Source organism: Apteryx rowi, unplaced genomic scaffold (genome assembly GCF_003343035.1).
Source record: "Apteryx rowi isolate R43461 unplaced genomic scaffold, aptRow1 scaffold_427, whole genome shotgun sequence".
NCBI lineage: Eukaryota > Metazoa > Chordata > Aves > Apterygiformes > Apterygidae > Apteryx > Apteryx rowi.
In genome coordinates, this window is record NW_020450680.1 from 326,214 (window position 1) to 345,383 (window position 19,170).

Here is a 19,170-nt window from a genome sequence, read left to right on the forward strand (position 1 = left end):
TCCGGAAATAAAAATACCAACTTTCTAAGCAATGCCAGATACTAAATGTAACCTCTTTTGATACGTACTTGGCTGAAAGACTGGAAAGTTAGCTCACAGTGAAAAAGGGAAAGGAGTTGAAAGGAAAAAAAACCCTAGCATTTTAGTTGTTTAGAGCCCAGACATTGTGGAACAGTTTCTCTCTGCACTTCAGCAGGACAAAATACAGCAGATCTCTTTTCAACAGAGATGATGTTTGCACGGCAGGCATCTTTTGTCTGGCTTATTGTGTACAGTTAGCAACAGCACCATTGATACATTTGTGGTTGATGTAGTAGGAATCTTTTTTACTAGAAAGCCTTCTAATTTAGACTGCAGTATATTGACAGCAGTTGATTTCAAGTGCAATTTATACAGCTGGAGTGTTCATTGTATACTGTTTTTTTCTGAAGAATTTAAGGTTATCAGAGGCCTAGCCAAACAGCAGAATATCCACCAAGAAAAAGTTTTTCCTCCTATTTTAACAGAGATGTATGTGGTATTTGTCCAACACAGATACATTTCCTATCCTGAAAGCTTACAGATAAAGTTAGACACTCTTAAAACAAARCATGGTTGGAGCATGCCAGTGAATTCTAAAGAAATCTGTATTGTACAATTCCAGTTGCCTTCCTACTCCCCACCTTCTCTGCAAATCAGACAGGTCCTGCTCTAACAGGAGAAGAGCAGGAAGGAGTCAGCACAGCAACTTGGTTAAAGAGTGTTTATTCACTCACAGACACCCCCCCCAACCAGAAATATGCTCTCAACATTCAGACTCAGGTGGGTTTTGCTGTTGTTGTTTTCTCTGTAATCTTCAGTTGTGCTGCAACCATATGTGCCAAGGCACAGGAAGTGAAAAACTCTTTAAGCAGTGTGGTCACCTTCATACAGCAAGACACAAACCCATCCCCATACAGTTTTAAGACTGTTAGTTTATGACACAATGATATATGAGTGCTGGGGAAGGTTTTACATGGAACAAAAACATTCTCCATTTCCGTTCTTGCCTAGAGAGTTTGGAATCTGAGGACAGATACATCTGATGGCTTAAACTTTTGATGCTGATTAAGGCACCTGTGAGATATGGATGCAACTGATAACAGAGTGAGCATGCCAGGAGCTAAAGGAAGCTACACTGAATTTTGCCTGCAGGGTCTTCTTTCTCTGTCAGTGAGTTGCATCTTTGCTAGAAATTTTTGCAGGCACACATGCCTATGATCCCACTTTAAGATATCCTGGACCATATTACCAAATCACCAAAAGATTGTGGTGTAAGACCAAGCTCTTTGATACTTCCTGGAATTTTTTTGTTTCTGCTGTTCTGAGCTGCTATCTGGCCATGTGGACATCTGTACCTGTGCAAACATTTCTTTAACCTTAATTTCATTATTTAGTTCTTTAAACTCAAAATTCTTGCTAAAACAATTCTAACTAAAACAGCATCACTTTCTGTCCACATACAGACCCATCTGAGAAACATCATTTCCAAGACAATGGAGATACTATTACTTTTCACCAGTTACTATAATTAAAATAATTCATAGCAACATTTTGGAGCATCACATCTTCTATCTGCTAGGAAGGCTGTGAAGGGCAGACAAAATTTGTACCTGTTTATGTCAGAGTAAGAACAGAGGAATTCAAACAGACTTAGTTATTTTGATTTAGCTATTTAGTAAAATTTGGTGGTGAGCTCTTATTTCAGAGTAAAAAACACGGGTAGTGCCTGTTTATTAGAAATAAGGAACCCCACACTGACATAAGTAAACAACTTATTCTGGAAGAGAGCCACCACACATGGAAGAATTACATTAAGAATAGCCTATGTAGCCTGGGCTTAACATTTAATTCACACTCTGCCACTCAGTTTTATACCATTAAAGATTTTTGTTGATATATTTAAGTCATGCAAGGATAGGGCATGTTCCCCTAACTGCACCACTGTGTGTGTAATCCCTGTCATATGTGTAGACTGTATGCTGTACAGTCATATCAGCAATGGTGGATTTTCTCCAGTATGTRGATTAACTGTTAACGAAGGGTGGGTGTATTATACCGGTAGACTGTGGTGTTATATAGTACAGCTGTTCACATGGTATGGTTCACATTTATGAGCACATTTCTCAACTATTATTTCAGCAAGATGTGCCTATTTTAGATGTTGCATACAGAGTGTAACTCTGGTCAACCCATTGCAAGTTGCTGCCACTGCATCCCCCTTAGAAAGTTATGTTACTTTAAGTTCACCGTGTTCAAACCAAAGTAGTTAAAATGGTGAAAAATATGAAATTATAGAGGACCTTTTAGTAAATTATTGAAGGATTCCAGCTAAATTACTACACAGACATGGCCATACATAGACATGCTTGGGAAGAGCTGAATTGGTCACAGCAGTGTACAAGCAAGACTCAAGATCCTCTGTGGCACAGGGCACACTCATTTGCATCCCTTCTGCTCTCCCCTTCTGGTACTTATGGCAGATATAGGCAAACCCACCACTGGCTTTGCCAGTACACAGGCAGGCCCTGCTTCCAGASCAAGTCCCACTTGTTGGGTTCTACATAGTTTAGCTCTGATGAGCTGAAGAACTGTGCTTCTGTGTTCAGGAGCTAAGGGTACTGACAGGAAAGGAAAAAAGCTTTACTTCACTTGCTTTTAGCCTGAAATGATCCTTTTTATTAGAATCAATCATGAACGGTTACAGATTCCTTTAAATTCTACCTCTGACAAGTTTAATCCTGTCCTAATCACAGCATCTGCGTGTAACCTCCTTGCACTGTATCCTGGAAACCAATCAATGTAGAAGCCAATCATTAAAAACTGGTAATTATATGCATCTTGCTACTCTATAGGGATATAGAAGAATTAGTCATAATCAAATCTATTTTCTCCTAATTTTTTATTCTCTTTCATGTCCTAACTAAAATGGAAGCCATTTGCTAAAATACTGTTTGTAATAAACACTATACGCAGTACATTGAAAATACTCAGTTATTTGAAGCACATCCAAAATTTAGAATTTAAATACTAGAAGTCTTCAGCCCTGCAAAGCCCTTCATATCTATGTTTTAAGAAAACATACTTTTTAATTTTGTATCTTGTTACAATATTCTGCATCTGGATTTTTTCTTCTTCATTTGGAAAAGGAAAACAATTAGATGGCTCTAAAGGATGGTTAGCTTTGGCAAATACAGTTCAAAAGAAGAAAAAGTAGAGGGAAGTGAATTGGGCCCCATGTTCTCGGCAGGGCCACATAAGCCATGCCAAGAATGTATGCGATCTGTTCTATCTGCTGACTTCAGTTGTTTAAACTGTTGGCAGAATAAATACCTACTGAGTGCTGGTATAAATAGAATACAAGAGGTGAGTAAAGAAAATTAAAAATACCTAGAACTTAGGCCAAGCAGCTCAAAGATGCATTTGGAAGTGTGGGGGAGATTCTCTGCATGTCTTCTTTGTTACTTCTTTCTTCAACAAAAGGGATTTTTAAGCCTTGATCCACCTGTGTTTACTGCAACAGCAAAGCAGCAGCTATGCTAAACATTTGCAAGGAGTTAAGTGTCTCTTAAAGCCATACGGATGCTTCTGGAATAATAGCTTTGTAAACAAACTGCATTGAGTGGAAGTTGTCCAGCCTCCAAATAAATACAAATGCTAAATAAATCTAGATGGTCTACATATCAGAAGTATTTATTTCTAAGATTAAAAATCCTGCAAAGACTTTATACCTAATCAAACATAAGCTCAGTGACATCAGCCAGGTCTTAAAAAGTCTCTTCACTATTGACAGCATTGAATCTGCTCTGTGACCTGGAAACCCTGCAACTCAGTAGAAGAACGTTTTCACCGGGAAACTTGTCTTGATTTAAAACTGCAAACCTCTCCACTAAATATAAAACATGGTTTGGTTTTGTTTTTACTCCAAACACCTCCAAGGAAGAACACTTACATTGCTCGGTCCATATAAAAATACACATATGAACTACAACTTATTTAATGAAAAATTATCATCCAAGTTGCCTAAGTGCTTTTCTAAAGTGTATGTCACAGGTTGATTTGATACAACAGAGATGCTGGGATTACATGAGCTGCAACATCAAAAAGGGAACTTTTCAGAGGTTTGGCATTCTTGAGGAGCTTTAAAATAATCTCTCCAGATAATTTCTAAACAACAGGCATGCTTCATCTAGTCATTTTTAGGTCAATGGATTAGGGCTGGAGTGAGTGGAGCATTCACCAGACAACTGAAAGACATGGTTGAATCAATGGGACCGTTAAAGTGAACACATCCTAAAGTCTAGGATTTCATATGCTTGCCAGTTTTCCAAGATTGAGGCCTGAAGTAGGATAGAGTTACAAAATTGAGGAGAAACTTAGAGTAAAATATTTATTTGCAATTAGGCTTCTAAAATATTTACATACTTGTAAAGGCAACAGGAGGAATTCCTTCATTTTACCATTGCTAAATAGTGGCATGTGCTTTTTTCCTTAATCCTGGAGTCTTGGTATAGCATTCATTTTTGAACACATGTATAAAATGTAGAATTCGTGCTTTCTTGCAGCAATTTATTGATACGCTATTGAACCATGACACTAAGATAACAAAATTTTACAGACATAACTTTACATTGCTACCCCTACAGTTTTGGATCTGTCTAGGACAAATAACTTTAGAAGAAGATATTCATTACTAGTTTTACTCCGTTTCTGCTATTAATGGTAGAATAAGCTTCAGCCCATGATTTTTCCATTTTCTTTCTTTTGTTATTTACCATGCGTCACCTTATAAAACAAATCAACATGTTTGTCTGTAATAGCTTTCCAGTGTGTAAATGTACATAAAATTAATGTATAGACTTTTTTATTACTTCTTCTTGTAGACAGGAATCCTAGTAAAGGRCTCTGAGTTGCCATACTGATAGCCATACTTGTCCACTGTCAAGAGCCATACATTCAGAGGACAATGAATACATAGAAGACGGTTAAGTCCTCATGTACTGCATAAGCTATCATAATCCATGACCTGAGCAGGTAAATTATATACGATCTCTTGAATCTTCCTGAATTCCCAGCCCTTATTTTATCTTATGTCATGAACTTTCAGTTTAGTCATATGCTAATCAAAAAACTTCCTTTGATTTCTTCCCACTGCCACTTCTTCCACCTGAGTTTTGCTGAAATTTGTCTTATTTTAGTATTATGAAAAAGAGTAAATACACATGCCTCAACTGTCTTCTTTATACCATTCAATATTGTGTATATTTTTAATAACCTCTCTTCTTACTCATATACACTCTGAAGTCAGTAGTTTGTAAAGGTTATCTTAGTCTGTCTCTGGGTCTGACTTATTTCTGCTTTATCCTATTTCAAGATTAAGTTCATCAAAACTGAACATTCTTTAACACCAAGAAGCCAGATCTATCAGCAGATAAAAACCCATGAACTTTAGGTTCTGACTATCTACCTGTAGAGGAAAAAAAAACCCATAATTTTTCAATATTGCAGACACTTCAGATAAGTGACTAGCTTGATAAGTTCATCACTTAGCTAGGCTGGAGATAAGTCCTCTCTAAATGGTAAAAGAATCTGTTTACCATGTAAGTGTAATGGAGGAGAGGGTGCCAAAGGCATTTTTTCAGGCTGTAGTGAACACTCTAAGCCTGTCTCCTTATGGTAAAATACTGTTACTCAAAAATAAAAGGATTATCAAGGAAATCATCAAGGCAACTTCCTAGCACTCATGTAGAAATTCTTAAGATTGGACACATTTTTTCACATTGACTTCTCCAAGGCAATCTCTGTATTCATTTTTCTTATACATAGAGTAATTTAAGTTGGAAGGAACATCTGGAAGTCATCTGGTCCAAAACCCTGCTCAAAGCAGGGCCAACTTAGACCAGGTTGCTCAGGCTGTGTCTACTCAAATTTTGAACGTCTCCAAGGATGGAGATTCCACAGTCCCTCTGGGCAACCTATTCCAGGGTTTGGCTAACCTCATGATTAGAAATTTCTTCATAACAAGCAATCAATGTCCTTTGTTGCAGCTTGTGTCCATTGTCTCTTGGCCCTTCACTGTGCACCTCTGAGAAGAGCCTGGATCTGTCTTCTCTATACCCTCCCATTAGGTACCCGAAGGCAGCGAGTGTGACACTGAGTGGCTGAGCACACTTGACCAGGTGCAATGTCACACAGACTTGATGAGAAGTTTCTAAAAGATTCCCAGGCAGTTGGAAGCAGCTGATGGGACTGAATCATGCACAAAGTTGCGAGTTGCTGTCACAGTTGGGAGTACAAGAGATGTACAGGAGGAAGCTTTTGATCTTACAGATGTTACCAGCGTGTCACCTATTGGACATAGCTAGGGAAGCAGGAAGCCATGAAGTTATGGAGAACTGAGAGCCCAAAGAACTGAACCCCAAAGAGAATGAACAGAGCAGCTCTTTCAGAAGAAGACTTGCTTTTTGTTAACTAGTAGGTGACTAGAAAAATAAGTCAGAAGGTTGCTACTAGGTGTAAATGAGCGACACTATCTGCCTGTCTGGACCCTGATAGCTTAATCTTTTCGTTAGGTGGTTCTCACTCTTAGCCTATGAATTAGCAGTGAACTTCTCAACTTCTGTGTGACATAAGTTAGTTCCGTCATCTGCATTCCTGTTCCAGTAAAACTTGTTAACTTTTACCATTGTCCATTCTGTAAAGATATTGCCCACAGAAACTAGGAGAGGAATTGGTTTGAAGAAAAAAGGTAGTAAGTAGATTTTTGATAATGAAGGGTTAGCTTTAATTTTGTTGGTAGCATCATACTTGATGGTTTTCTATAGACTAATGAGAACTAGAATGAAAATCACTTCATTTCATTTTGTTGATCATTTAAAAGCCAAGCAAGACAGCACTAGGATGTTAAAACTATTGGAATATAATTTATGTATGTATTATACAATGAGTTGGCTTCTTGTGCTTCACTATTGAATTGAATAACCTCACAATTAATAGGATCACATGTTATTCCAAGAACAAAAACAAGCCAGTCTTACAGAAGTGAGCTAGGCAAAGGTATGCATCACTGCCCTCTTTCTCTGTTCTTTTGTGCTAAATCATCATGTCATTCTGCACAAATGCAGTATTTACAAATACAGCCCCTACATCCACAGTCATTTTTCTTCAGTGGTGGTAATGTTGTGAAGCAAGCTTGTCTGTGACATGAAAAAACAAATGGTCAGTCAGAACATGTCTCTGAGTGATTAATTTCCCAACCAGTCTGTGCTGCAAGTGTCTTCTATTCAGACCAACGTTTGATTTTGGACAGAGAAGTTTATAAACTCAGTTTTCCCTATCCTGCATAGTTAGGAGTAATACCATTGGCCTATAGCTGCCCTTGTGGAGCATCTTCCAGGAAGCTCCTCTGCATAAAAATGCACAGAATACACTCGAGTTGGCTATCATGTCATTTAGAAGAGAAGCCTGCCATGATTCTCTAATGTGGCACCAGTCTCATGCAATTTTCTTTGGAAGTTAATCCCATGAGCAGCACTGTTACTTTCAGACTTTCAGTTTATACCATTTGGGTTGGGGAAGAAAAAACAAAACCTTTTAAGGTAAGGACCACTGGAAACCATGTTTCTGTGGTAAATCTTGATGCAGATATAATATGAGGGGCAAGTTATCTATGTATCTGCAAGAGGAGAGTTTGGGGCTTCCTCAAATTTCTTCTTAGGAGGTAAGCCTGTCCCTGACTACAGCTTTGGGTGGCAAGGGGAGCTCAGAATAGCTAGACATGTTCTTTTTCCTTTTTATGGACTATAGATTTAAAAAAAAAAAAAGACAGTGTGTGTCATCACATTAAAGCTACTATAAACTTAGTCTTCCACAGGTAGCTCATGAGTGTGTTTGGGGACAGGAGAGAGGAAAGCTTGCATTATTTTCATGATCAGAAATTGTTCTTTTTGTTTACAGTGATCCCCATTTTGTGGCAAAAGTGCTCCCAGAGACCCAGTCCGTTCCCACAGAGCAATACTCTATATGGCAGGTGTCCTCTTTCTTAAGAGTGTCCTGTGCTACCCTCAGTCTTGAGGAGTTATTAGAATCTTTTCTTTTAGTCTAGTGAATCTAGCTGTTCCCTAGTTTAGGATTGAATTAAAAGACTACAATAATGGCTGCCTTCATCAGGTTTATCATGGTCCATGGTTAATTACAGCCTCTCATGGCCAAGATCCAGCACTATGTCCACTTCTCTGATATGCTAGGTTCTCTTGCTTCTTTGCCAAAAGTGGGCTGACATCACTAGCAGTCATGTTTTAGTCTCCTTAGTCTTTTCCCCTTTCAGTTGTGTGATTGAATCATAACCCATTACATAACTCATGTTTAACAAAGCAGCCGACTCCCAGATTTGTTTTGCCTGATATCCTCAGGCTGCTATTGTGCTTAAGGTAAAGCAGTAGGACAGAAACTCTCAGGCATCTCCCTTTGTACCAAAGTCTGGTAAAAGCATATTTTCTACCTATTCCCAAAACTCTATCTGTTTTTCTTCCCACTTTCTCAGCCTGACTACAGCTTTTTTGGCCCTGCCTAACAGATTAGCAAAGCCTCCAGGGTGCGTAGTTCCTGGAGCAGCCACCCTTTAACTTTCTCTTTCTCGGTGGGGCTGAGGTGTCTACTCACCATAAGATGGTTTGAATGTTTTGGTTTCTTCCATTTTTTGTTCCCCATTAGCAGTGCATAGGATGCACACCAAAGAAAAGATTCCCTGTAACTTCTTAGTTGCCCTCAGAATGTTTGCAGTGTTTGGAAATATTTGCCTAAACTCACATCTTTAAACATTGTTCTTCAGAGAGGTTTGTCCCTGACTCCTTGAACATTTTCAGTTGTCCATCAAGAGCACTACTCCAAACAGCATGTGAAAGTGGGAGCTACCATTTCTGACCATTCTGCTTTAAAGCTACTGCCTAGTTATTCCTCTTACCAGCCATCAAACTGTATTTATTTTAAGCTGAAATGCATCTATAGAGGTACTTAGCATTTTCTTAATATTCTTCATTCCAGGAACATACATTCCCAAGATTGACATAAGTAGGCATGAATCTTCCACAGTAGACATGAATTATTAGACTCTATTTCTTAAATTTTACTGCAGCTATTTATGATACATTTCTGTGGTGCCACAATAAGGGAATCACTGTTATTTTCAGACAAGTAATTGGCCCTTTGACCATGTTAAGAACCAGTCAGCTTGGTTATCGCCACACAAAGGTATTGTTTTTGCTTTCATATGCTCACAAGTTAAACACAAGTGTAAGCATACAGAATAGGCATACCTTACATTGTTATTAGCATCACACATTTTCTAAAACATCCATTCATAGCATCCATATGCTGTAGAGTTCAGTGGTCTGCCAACTGGACTGAGCTTCCCAGTACACTGATGGTCCTTCCTCAGAGGCTTTCTATTCCACCACTCAGTGGGATGATGCTGTTTCATTTCTTTTTGAAATGCAAGTTATTTTCCACACTAAACACCATTTCCGATTGCTACTGATTTTTGCTCCATCAAAAATGTTAGGTTCTAATACAGTAATAAGCCACTGCCAGTAACTAGCAATGCAAACCTTGATCAATTTATGTTATACTATTGCCCTTCCCACTGTCTTAATCCAGCCAGTCTTTGTTCCTGCTCTCCTGCCAGGAAGTGTGACGTGTCTTTTGGCTTTTCTGTATGGTGCAATGCAGATCTATAACACTGTACAAAAACATTTTATAAAGTGAATAGGTATAACCATAAAGAATGACTGTCTCCAAGGTTAATGCAGTAGTAGAAATGAGATGTAAATAGTTATTGAAGTGAATAGGCAGAACTGAAGGATTTTTTAAACTATTATTCCTAGAGCTAAGGAAAAATCTTCCAAAGTATAGGCTGTACCTGTAGAGAACTTTTAAAACATAGGCTGTATATGCTCTGAATAATTGGAAAGGGATTTCTGAAGTCATTGTTTATATAGCTTTTTATGACAAATGAGATTTGCATATTAACTTAAAAATTATTCTAGCTCTTCAAGGCAAACATTTTCACATTTAATAATCAGAAAAACAGAAAAAATTCAGGGCAGGCTTGGAGTTGTGACAGACATCCATACCATGCATGCAGCTTCTGTGAAAGAATATAGTTTGTCATTTCTCATGATGATTCATCTTACAAAATGGAGGAAAATATTTTGCTCCTTTAATAACAGTGGTATCTATTTGTGTGAAATCAAGTTCACTGCCTTATAGAGAATGGGGGGTTGAGGGGAAAACAACCTAAACCAGATATTACCAGTGAAGGACAGTAATGTACTTTCTTTCCCTTTTAAAAGAAAGTGAAAGAAAAAAAGGGGGATATTTGTTTACTTCTAGTGTTTCCTTAATATAGGGAATGGACCTAGCCTTGTCAGCAGTCATTATCCCATGCTGTGGTGGATGAGACACCACAGTGTCAAACAGATCTTTAAATAAAATTTAAACTGTTTTGCAAGCGGAATGTTCACTTGGAGAAAGTTTGTTAGATGCTTTCTGTTATTTATATTTAGATTCCAGGTAGATCCTTTTAACTAGTAAACTTCATTAAGTTTCAAACATTTTCTTAGAAAAACATCAGTAAAATCAATATAGTTAGAAATTCTGGTATGATTTTAACATAATTTGTGGCACTTATACTCTGAGTGAAATTTTTGAAGGTGCTCATTTTGAGGCTAACACTGTGCCATCAGTCAGTACTGAATGCCAGTTGTGTTCACTGGGAGCAATAACAAGACCAACAGAGAGCACATTTGTAAACCCCCTCCTCTGTCTGCAAACTGAAATCACTGTTTAAAAAAGAGCTCATTGTAGTTGACTAGTTGAGGGAAAATATTGTAGTGAAACTGTGCAAAAACTGCAGAAAAAATGCTTAATGCCACGTAAGGAACAGAAATGTCCCAACTGCATTTGTACTTCAATGAAACCTTACCCATAATTGTGCATTAAATTCTAATTGTGGTTAAAAACGTAATTGTGGGAAAAATACTAGCAAGTATTTTTCATCTTAAACCTGCTCTAAAAATGGCATGGAAATGACTTTATAAAATAATAAGTATCCTCTTTCAAGTATATTCCTCCATCTTAAGGTTTATCTCAGAGAACTTAAAAAATGTAGTAGCCTAAGAAAAATTAATGGTCTGAGATGTTTTGCTATATGTGCTATTGTATTTGCTCCAAACTGTGTGTATTAAGGGTTCCAATATCAGCTCCAAAACTCTTTCCTAGAGTAGTTCTTTCTTATACCATATTCCGCAACTCAATTAAGAGCATGCATGTGACAGAGTTGCAGCACTGAACTGGTAGTGACAGCTTTAATGTGCTGTACCTTTGTTTTTCCTGTTGATTTTGCAAGTGTTAAAAATATATATATCTGTAGAACTTCCAGAATAAAGCTGTAGCAGCAATTTAGCTACAGCAGCAGCTAAGTGTCTAGGTGATAAAAGCCTTCTCCCACGCCTGCCACTCTGAACAACGCTATTGTCAGGAAAATGTATGCATCTTTTTCCAGTAAGAATAAGGACTGTGATAACATTAGCATTTAGACAAGACACTGAGATGACTGTGAAATGCATTAATGGATGTGTCACTATTTTAAAAGAGCACCTCTAATGGATTGTTTATACATGCCATCTCATTGTACTTACTTATTTATTTTATAGGATATTTTAAACATAAAATTGCATGGATCAAAGTAAAACTCTCCTGTGACTTCCTCACCTCAAAGGCCTGCATTCAACAGTCAGCTATCCCAGTTCTCAGCCAGTTGCGTAGCCTACTGAAGGAAAATGAACATACTGAACAGCCGCCACTTTTTGTACTTTCTGCCTACCACACACCTTGTCATCTTATTAGCAGCTTTGACAACTGCTGAAGATGTGACTAATAGCACTTTCAACCACACTGACATGAACATGGGATCTGTGCCTGCGGTCATCTCCCGCATTGACCATGTTATAGTCAAGGAGGGGAGTAGTGCCTTGATTGACTGCAATGTTCAAGGTAATCCTAGTCCACACTACAGATGGTACAATTCCAATGGCCGCTTGCTACACGAGGAAGAGAATAAAGGTAAGATCTTAGTATTCTCAATGTTCTCAATGATTTCATTTAGCCTGTCAAGAAACGCGTTTGTTTACAGCAGATTGACAAAAAACCTGAATTTAACGACCTGACTATGTTGTTTTCCTGTGTGAGAGTATGAAAGTAAGCAACAACCTGGGATCACGGCAACTACAGATTTGTTGAGCACACCTTGGAAGAAAACAAAATCATTTTTATAATGTGTTATTTTATAGCAACACATAGCAAAAAGCTGAAAACCTTAATAAAAGATGTAGACACAAAGGGGGAAAGGCTTCTTTTCATTGGAAGGCTTCGGGTTTGATCCCATTTCTCATTCTCTCTTCTTTGTTCTTTGCCAACAAAAGAGACTGAAAAGCTATTTGACAACAGAAGAAAGGATTCTCTTGGCATATGGGAATAGTTAGTTGGCATGGACTCAACATAGCTAGCTCCCTGCTAGCCTTCCTGTCTTTATTTGTAGCACCATGAGAGTGTGAGAAACAGGAGATGCCCTGAATGACTAACAGAAAAACCCACATAGGGGCAGCAGTTAGAAGGACAAACCAAGTTAGAGCCATCCTGGCTGCAGTAAGACTCCTCAGTTGTATTTGCCAGAGACCTTAATTTCACATGAACTTGTTTTCCTGAAGTGAAAGGTTTGGATTGGATGATAAACCTAGCCGTACTTTTAGGGAACCTTTGGAGGGTTTTGGAAGGTGTTTTGCTCATATAATTCTTTCATACTAACTGCTTTGTCCACAGCATGATGAAATAAACTCTTAGTTATTCATATTAAGTGCAGAATAGCTTGTTTTACTAATAGCTGACCGGAGGGAGAGCTCTGCTATGATAAAGTAATATTGACCCAGCTGTATGTACTACAGTATAGCCTACCCCAGCTTTCTGCATAACTGGATGTGTTTTACATTTCAGTGTTTAGTCATTTTCTGTGTGAAGTTAGAGGAAGGAACTGCTTGAGCCATTAAGTAGACTTTCAGATATAATTTGTGCAATCATGGCGGCAGATTGCAATTAGTGCTCTAGAGTGTTTTACTAGGGCTTACTAACAGAAGTATTCCTATTCACTCATTTTAGGCATCTAACTTTAGGTCTTTGTGTAGTCAATTGAGAGAAGTAGCTACTAATACAAACATTCAGGTAGATGAGCAAAAACATTGACCAAATCAGTAAAAATTACAGGTGTAAAAATTATACTTTAACTCAGACTTTCAACACTGCACTTCCTCCTTTAAGAAACTGACTCTCTTTCTATAAGGAATGCTTCCTAGCACAAGAATGTTCTTTACTATGTATTTGGTTATTTAGAATATGGTGTTAAATTGTTATCAAAACCCAGCAATGGTACCTCTCTAATCATTGCTTTCTCATTAGTGTTATACTATCTGCCAGGATCCACTGGCACAAAACCAGCCATTGAGTTACAGTTCAATGCCATTATGTCATTTCTAACAGCTGGAACCAGGATACATCAGCAAGGCGTCTTGTCATTTTACAATGAATGAAGACCTACATTGCCAACATTGCAATTTAAAGAAATACTTAGCAACCAATACTTTATATCTTATTCTAGAGGTGGAGAAAGAAGTGTCATTTGTTACAAATGTTGACATTTCCACTTTAAGACAGTTTTCTTCTACATTTGCCTAACTTTATCAGATTGGAGTCAATTTTCACGTGAAAGTCTGCTGCAGACTGAATTTTTATTTGTTCTTTATTTTTTAATTTCAGGCAAAATGATTCAGCTGTTTTTAAGAATTAGGCTAGGGGAAAATATGCTGTTTTAGCCAAGTTAAAAATTCTATTAAGCTTGACACCACACATTAAATGAGGAGGATGAATGATGTAATTAAGAACTGTCCATTCAGGGACTGAAGCAGGGATCTTATGGGAAAATTAATATGTGATTACATAATCAGCGTTAACAGTGATACACAATATGTGCACTCATGGAATATTGAATGGCTGTGTTTGCAATCTTAATGTTCTCTTAATACAACATGCTTGGTGTAATAGAATTCACACTGTATTATACTCGCTCTTTAAATTGCCACACTGTAATCAGCTGGACTTCTTACATAATAAGGTTCTAGATATGAATAAGATTGCAGGTGTTAAGGCTTAAAACTTATACATGTAGTATATACAACAGTACTAGAAGACTGAGCTTAGTAAAACGTGAACATACATTACTGGTCTTATAAATAATAACCAACTTCCTAAACTAGTGCTTAATATATACTTGGTACATAAGAATATCCATTGTAATTTAAGAATGCTTGCTTGCTGTGCTGGAGTGTTTTATTATTTACACTAGATACGGTGAACTGTAACTTCAAAGTCATTGCTATAGATCTACCATTTTCCGTAACGGTATGGAGAAAATCACATAGACATAGGTGAAAATTTTTGAGCTCCCACTCCGTAACATTTCACACTGCCAGTAGGAATCCAGAATCAGTGCCATAAAAGAAAAAACGAATACAGCAATCATAGTGTTGGTGGAAAAATAAACAGTGATTTAGGACATCCAGAAGGTCTAAATTACTTTGATCCTTTTGTTTGCCATCCATCTTACTCCTACTGTCTTATTTCCCCTTTTTTTTGAAGTCATACTTCAAAATTAAATTATGAACACCTTGGGGGCAGGCAGCAAAGTATATGATGTCTGGAAATTTAGTTTTTTAAAGTTTACATTAACAAAATTATATGAGATACTATAACAAAACACCAAAAAAAAATTTAAGAAAATGGATTGTCAGGGAACAAAACAAGGAGGGCTTAGTAGACTTTTCTGCCTCACAATTCCGTTATTACCGATGCCTTTTTAAGAAACTGTGGCATGTGCTTGGGAGGCTATCTTGGTAAGTAGCCAGATCTTTAACTTAACTGACTAGAAGATTTTGATAGATATCAAACATATTAGCTAATTTTTTATGAAACTTTCAGGGCATGATCTGATTATTCAAAGTTGATGCCAGTGATTTGACAGTAACCTAGCTAGGATCTCAGGGACAGATAAGCCTTTGTCATGGTAAACTCTTTGTCTTCTTGTCAACATTATTTCCTTTTTCCAAAATCTGAAGCTAGTTTGACAAAGCTGATGATTAAGACTATGCTGATTATATAAACAAGATACTTCTAACTAAGTTATTCTGTCTCCTTTCCAGCAGGAAAATGGTGGTTTCTTGACAATGGGCTACTAAACATTACCAGCATCTCTTTTGAAGACAGAGGTAAATACACATGTGTCGCATCTAATATGTATGGCAGTGTTAATAATACTGTGACGCTGAGGGTTGTCTTTACTTCTGGAGATATGGGCATCTATTACATGATTGTCTGCCTTGTAGCTTTTACCATTGTTATGATTTTGAACATTACCCGGTTATGTATGATGAGCAGTCACCTGAAGAAAACAGAGAAAGCAATCAATGAATTTTTCAGAACAGAAGGAGCAGAGAAACTCCAGAAAGCCTTTGAGATTGCGAAGCGTATCCCTATTATCACTTCAGCCAAAACGCTTGAGCTTGCCAAAGTTACTCAATTCAAAACCATGGAATTTGCTCGCTATATTGAGGAGCTTGCTCGAAGTGTACCTTTGCCACCTCTCATCATGAACTGCAGGACTATAATGGAAGAAATTATGGAGGTTGTTGGTCTGGAGGAACAAGGACAGAATTTTGTACAGCAAACAGCAGAAGGCCAGGAAACCACTGAAACAGATGAGGTGTATATGATCCCTAATGCTTTGAAGCGCAGTGACTCTCCCACAGCTGACTCTGATGCATCGTCACTGCATGAGCCACCTCAACAGATTGCAATAAAAGTGTCAGTTCACCCGTTGTCCAAAAAGGACTGCATGGATGGTCAGTCACAAGAAAGCGTGCAGTTGGACACCAAGGAAGAAGACACTCCTCAAACACCAGCCCTTCCTACAGAGCCCCCTTTTGAGCCTTCTGCTGAACTCAGTTCTGATGATACAGCATTGGCAAATGACAAAAATACATGTGTTATATATGAAAGCCATGTATGATAGTTACTCTTGAATCTATGCATAGCAGGAAAATCAGGAGCTCTTTTAAAAATACATATTGTACTTGCCGCTAAGCCTTACCTGGAGACTATCATAGCAAAAGCATGTATGTGGATTATTTGGCACTTTCTTCTCAATTTGACTTTAGTTTACCATGATGTATGGCAGAGTAATTGCTATTACATTAATATTAATTGCTCTTTTGGATTAGGAGTTTTTCCAAGAAACATTTACCTCAGCATTTTCTAGGTTGGTGTCACCTGTAGTGGCCGCCTGGCAGTTGTTGGTAGTGTTGGTGTAGGACACTTGACCTTACTAAACATAAAACTGGTTTTCATTTTCCTCCTTCACTCTCATTATTTCCTTCTATTGCATTTTTGCAAATATTGTCTCGTGAATTTGAAAAACTGCCCAAGAGGCAGCACTCCACTAGCCAAATAAAATCCTAATAGATCCCATTTACAAAGCCTCTTTGCTGAGCTGCATTGTGATTTAGAGAGCTATTTAAGAAAGTTAAAATGTTTCCATTTCATTTGAGACCATGCTGCTTAGGCACAAGGGAAATAGTTTACCCTTTTCCATGGAATGAAATGCCAACAAATGTTTTTTCACATCAAGAAACAACTTGGCAGCATATTTTACAGACAGGAAAGCCCTTCAAATCTGACAGAAAGTTGCAGTCACAAAATTCTGCAGATTTTGTGCATTTGACTGTCTTTGCCAGAAGTTTATATGGAAAGCAGTTGTAAATGTGCGAAATGTGTTGTTTGGTAGTTATCTGGTAGGAGTAAGTATGTATTATCTTAACAGAAGATACACAGGTTCATTAAGAGTTATGCAAACTCCAGTAATCAACTGATTACTGAAGTGGCAAAAGACCCTTTTATTGGACTTCTCATTTTGTGCCGACTAATATTCTGAGGATCAAGCTGAAATTCACCTATAAGCATAAGCCTGAGAGAGTTTTATTCAAACAAAAATTAATCAAATGTCCTGTGAATTTACAATGATGATAGCACAAATTGTTTACTGTGTTAAAATGATTTGGGTAAGATGTTCACTGCTCAAGTATGTGTGACTCTATCCCAGTAAAGCTTTAATGATCATGGCAATTGTGACATTGAAAAGATCAATGCTTATCCCAGGAAATGCCTTAAGTGGAAGGGAAGTGATAATTTCTGTTGCAGACAGACAATAAAAAGAACCTTCTCCTGAGTAAGTCTGGAAAGAAAGCACTTATGAGGAGGAGTTTGTGCAGGATTAGTAGCATATTACTTCATTATCTGACACACACTCAGTTTGGAACTGGTGAACAAACTATCACCTGGTAGTTTCTAAGAAGGACTATGGTGTACATACAGATACTCAAAGTAAATCTGGAATGTAGTGTATTGAGGAAAAAGAAGTCAGTTAGGTCTGTGGGAAGTGGCGGATGGACAGCTTTCCAGACATTTTCTTGAAGTAGTCACATCTACACAAGATGTCCTTTGGAGGTCATCAGCTATATTAACTGCACAGGTAAATAAAATCACACAAAATCACACAAAATAAAATCAATGTAGTTGCAGCTGTCTATAAAATCCCTTGATAATGAACAGGGGTTCTGTGTGGACTTCTTTGTGTTAAAGTTCAGAGCTTCGCTAGTATTGTAATAATACGAACAATCCATGACTTATGCAGGTGATGCAAAGAAGGCTTCATATTTACCTTTCTGTGATTACTAAAAAAAGTACATGTTTGATAACAGACTCCAGATTTTGTAATGAGGCTATGAACTTTTGAAAATTACAGCATCTGGTTGCCTAACATTTGATTGTGCTCACCACTGTGGCAGACATCTGAACAAAGTATATTTGCACATGTCCAGAAGGAAACATGTAGAGCAAAGGCTCTTTAAGAATGTGGCTGAAAATATTTGAGTTAGAGTGAAGCAATATAAATCTAGAACACAGGGTAGATTACGAGAACGCCATGAAGAACCTCACTCCTGACCAGCGTGACTGAAAATACTACTGATCCAAGCTGTGAACTCCTTGTTTGAGTCCAAAGCACATTTCTGTTTACTGTTCACATCATTTTTTCTTCAAGTCACTGAATTTGCTTTTGGTATGCAAAAGGATGAGGGGAGAAACAGCAGGAACTTGCACTAAATTCTTTTAGTTCACCTTAACCTACCATAAAGAAGCATCTTGATTTTCCTGTCTGTCCAGCATTTACAAACAAGGGTCATGCATTTTAAAGTTACCTGCCTGATGCCCAACAGCCAGATTGCTTAGATGAGCAAGTGTGTTCTCCTTCAAAGCAGAAAAATAACTTTAAAGCTACACTTTAAAATTTAAAGACAATTTAAATTAATGCTTTAAAATTATTTCATGATATTATAATACAGTATTTCAGTTTTTATTATTTTAAATTATGATTTTTTTTTCAGAAGAGACCAGACTCCTTCATGTATTCATACAGTGATTGATACCAGGCAGTTCTGATCCTGACTGCGGCCCTCAGACTGTCCTCCAACCTGTTTATTATTTATTTATTGTTAAACATTTGAGAGCAAACAACTCCCATAGTTTTCATTAGTATCTCCATGTAAATGTAGTAATGTAATGTAATTTCCATCTTCCTTGAAGATACAGATTATGTTTTTTTCAAAGGGCTGGCCCAAAAAAGCATGTGTATAAAGCACTCCCAAAAGTATGTTGTGAATTATTTCTGAGCTACAGTTATTTGGACCAGATGCTTGTAAAAGGTACAGTGTGGAATTACTGGTCTCACAAAGTCAAAGGAAACTTCTCCTTTGACTTTACTGAAGCTAGGGTCACTCAAAACCTAGACTTCACAGGTAAGACTGGTCTAGCTAGTCCAATATAAAGACTTTTTCTAGCGACCTGCAGTATGTTCAGAAAAATGGACATGCTTTTGCATATTTAGCTTTGTGGTACTTAATGGAATAAAAACAGACCAGCACTGTATCTAAAGAAAAT

At 37.5% G+C, this 19,170-nt stretch overlaps 1 protein-coding gene across 1 annotated transcript; it reads left to right on the forward strand.

Moving 5' to 3' along the window:
• The first annotated feature begins 783 nt into the window (after nt 1-783).
• On the forward strand, nt 784-18,549 carry MFAP3L (microfibril associated protein 3 like). Its single transcript, XM_026076170.1, has 4 exons — nt 784-801; nt 4,902-5,052; nt 11,730-12,138; nt 15,321-18,549. The coding sequence occupies exons 3-4, from the start codon at nt 11,856-11,858 to the stop codon at nt 16,184-16,186; spliced, it is 1,149 nt and encodes a 382-aa protein (XP_025931955.1). The 5' UTR covers nt 784-801; nt 4,902-5,052; nt 11,730-11,855; the 3' UTR covers nt 16,187-18,549.
• Nucleotides 18,550-19,170: the final 621 nt, after the last annotated feature.

Excerpts from the sequence above, each read along its gene's own strand:
- MFAP3L (XM_026076170.1), top strand. The coding sequence starts at position 11,856 with ATGAACATACTGAACAGCCGCCACTTTTTGTACTTTCTGCCTACCACA. Across the intron at positions 12,139-15,320 it reads ACACGAGGAAGAGAATAAAG|CAGGAAAATGGTGGTTTCTT; the intron begins GTAAGATCTTAG and ends TCTCCTTTCCAG.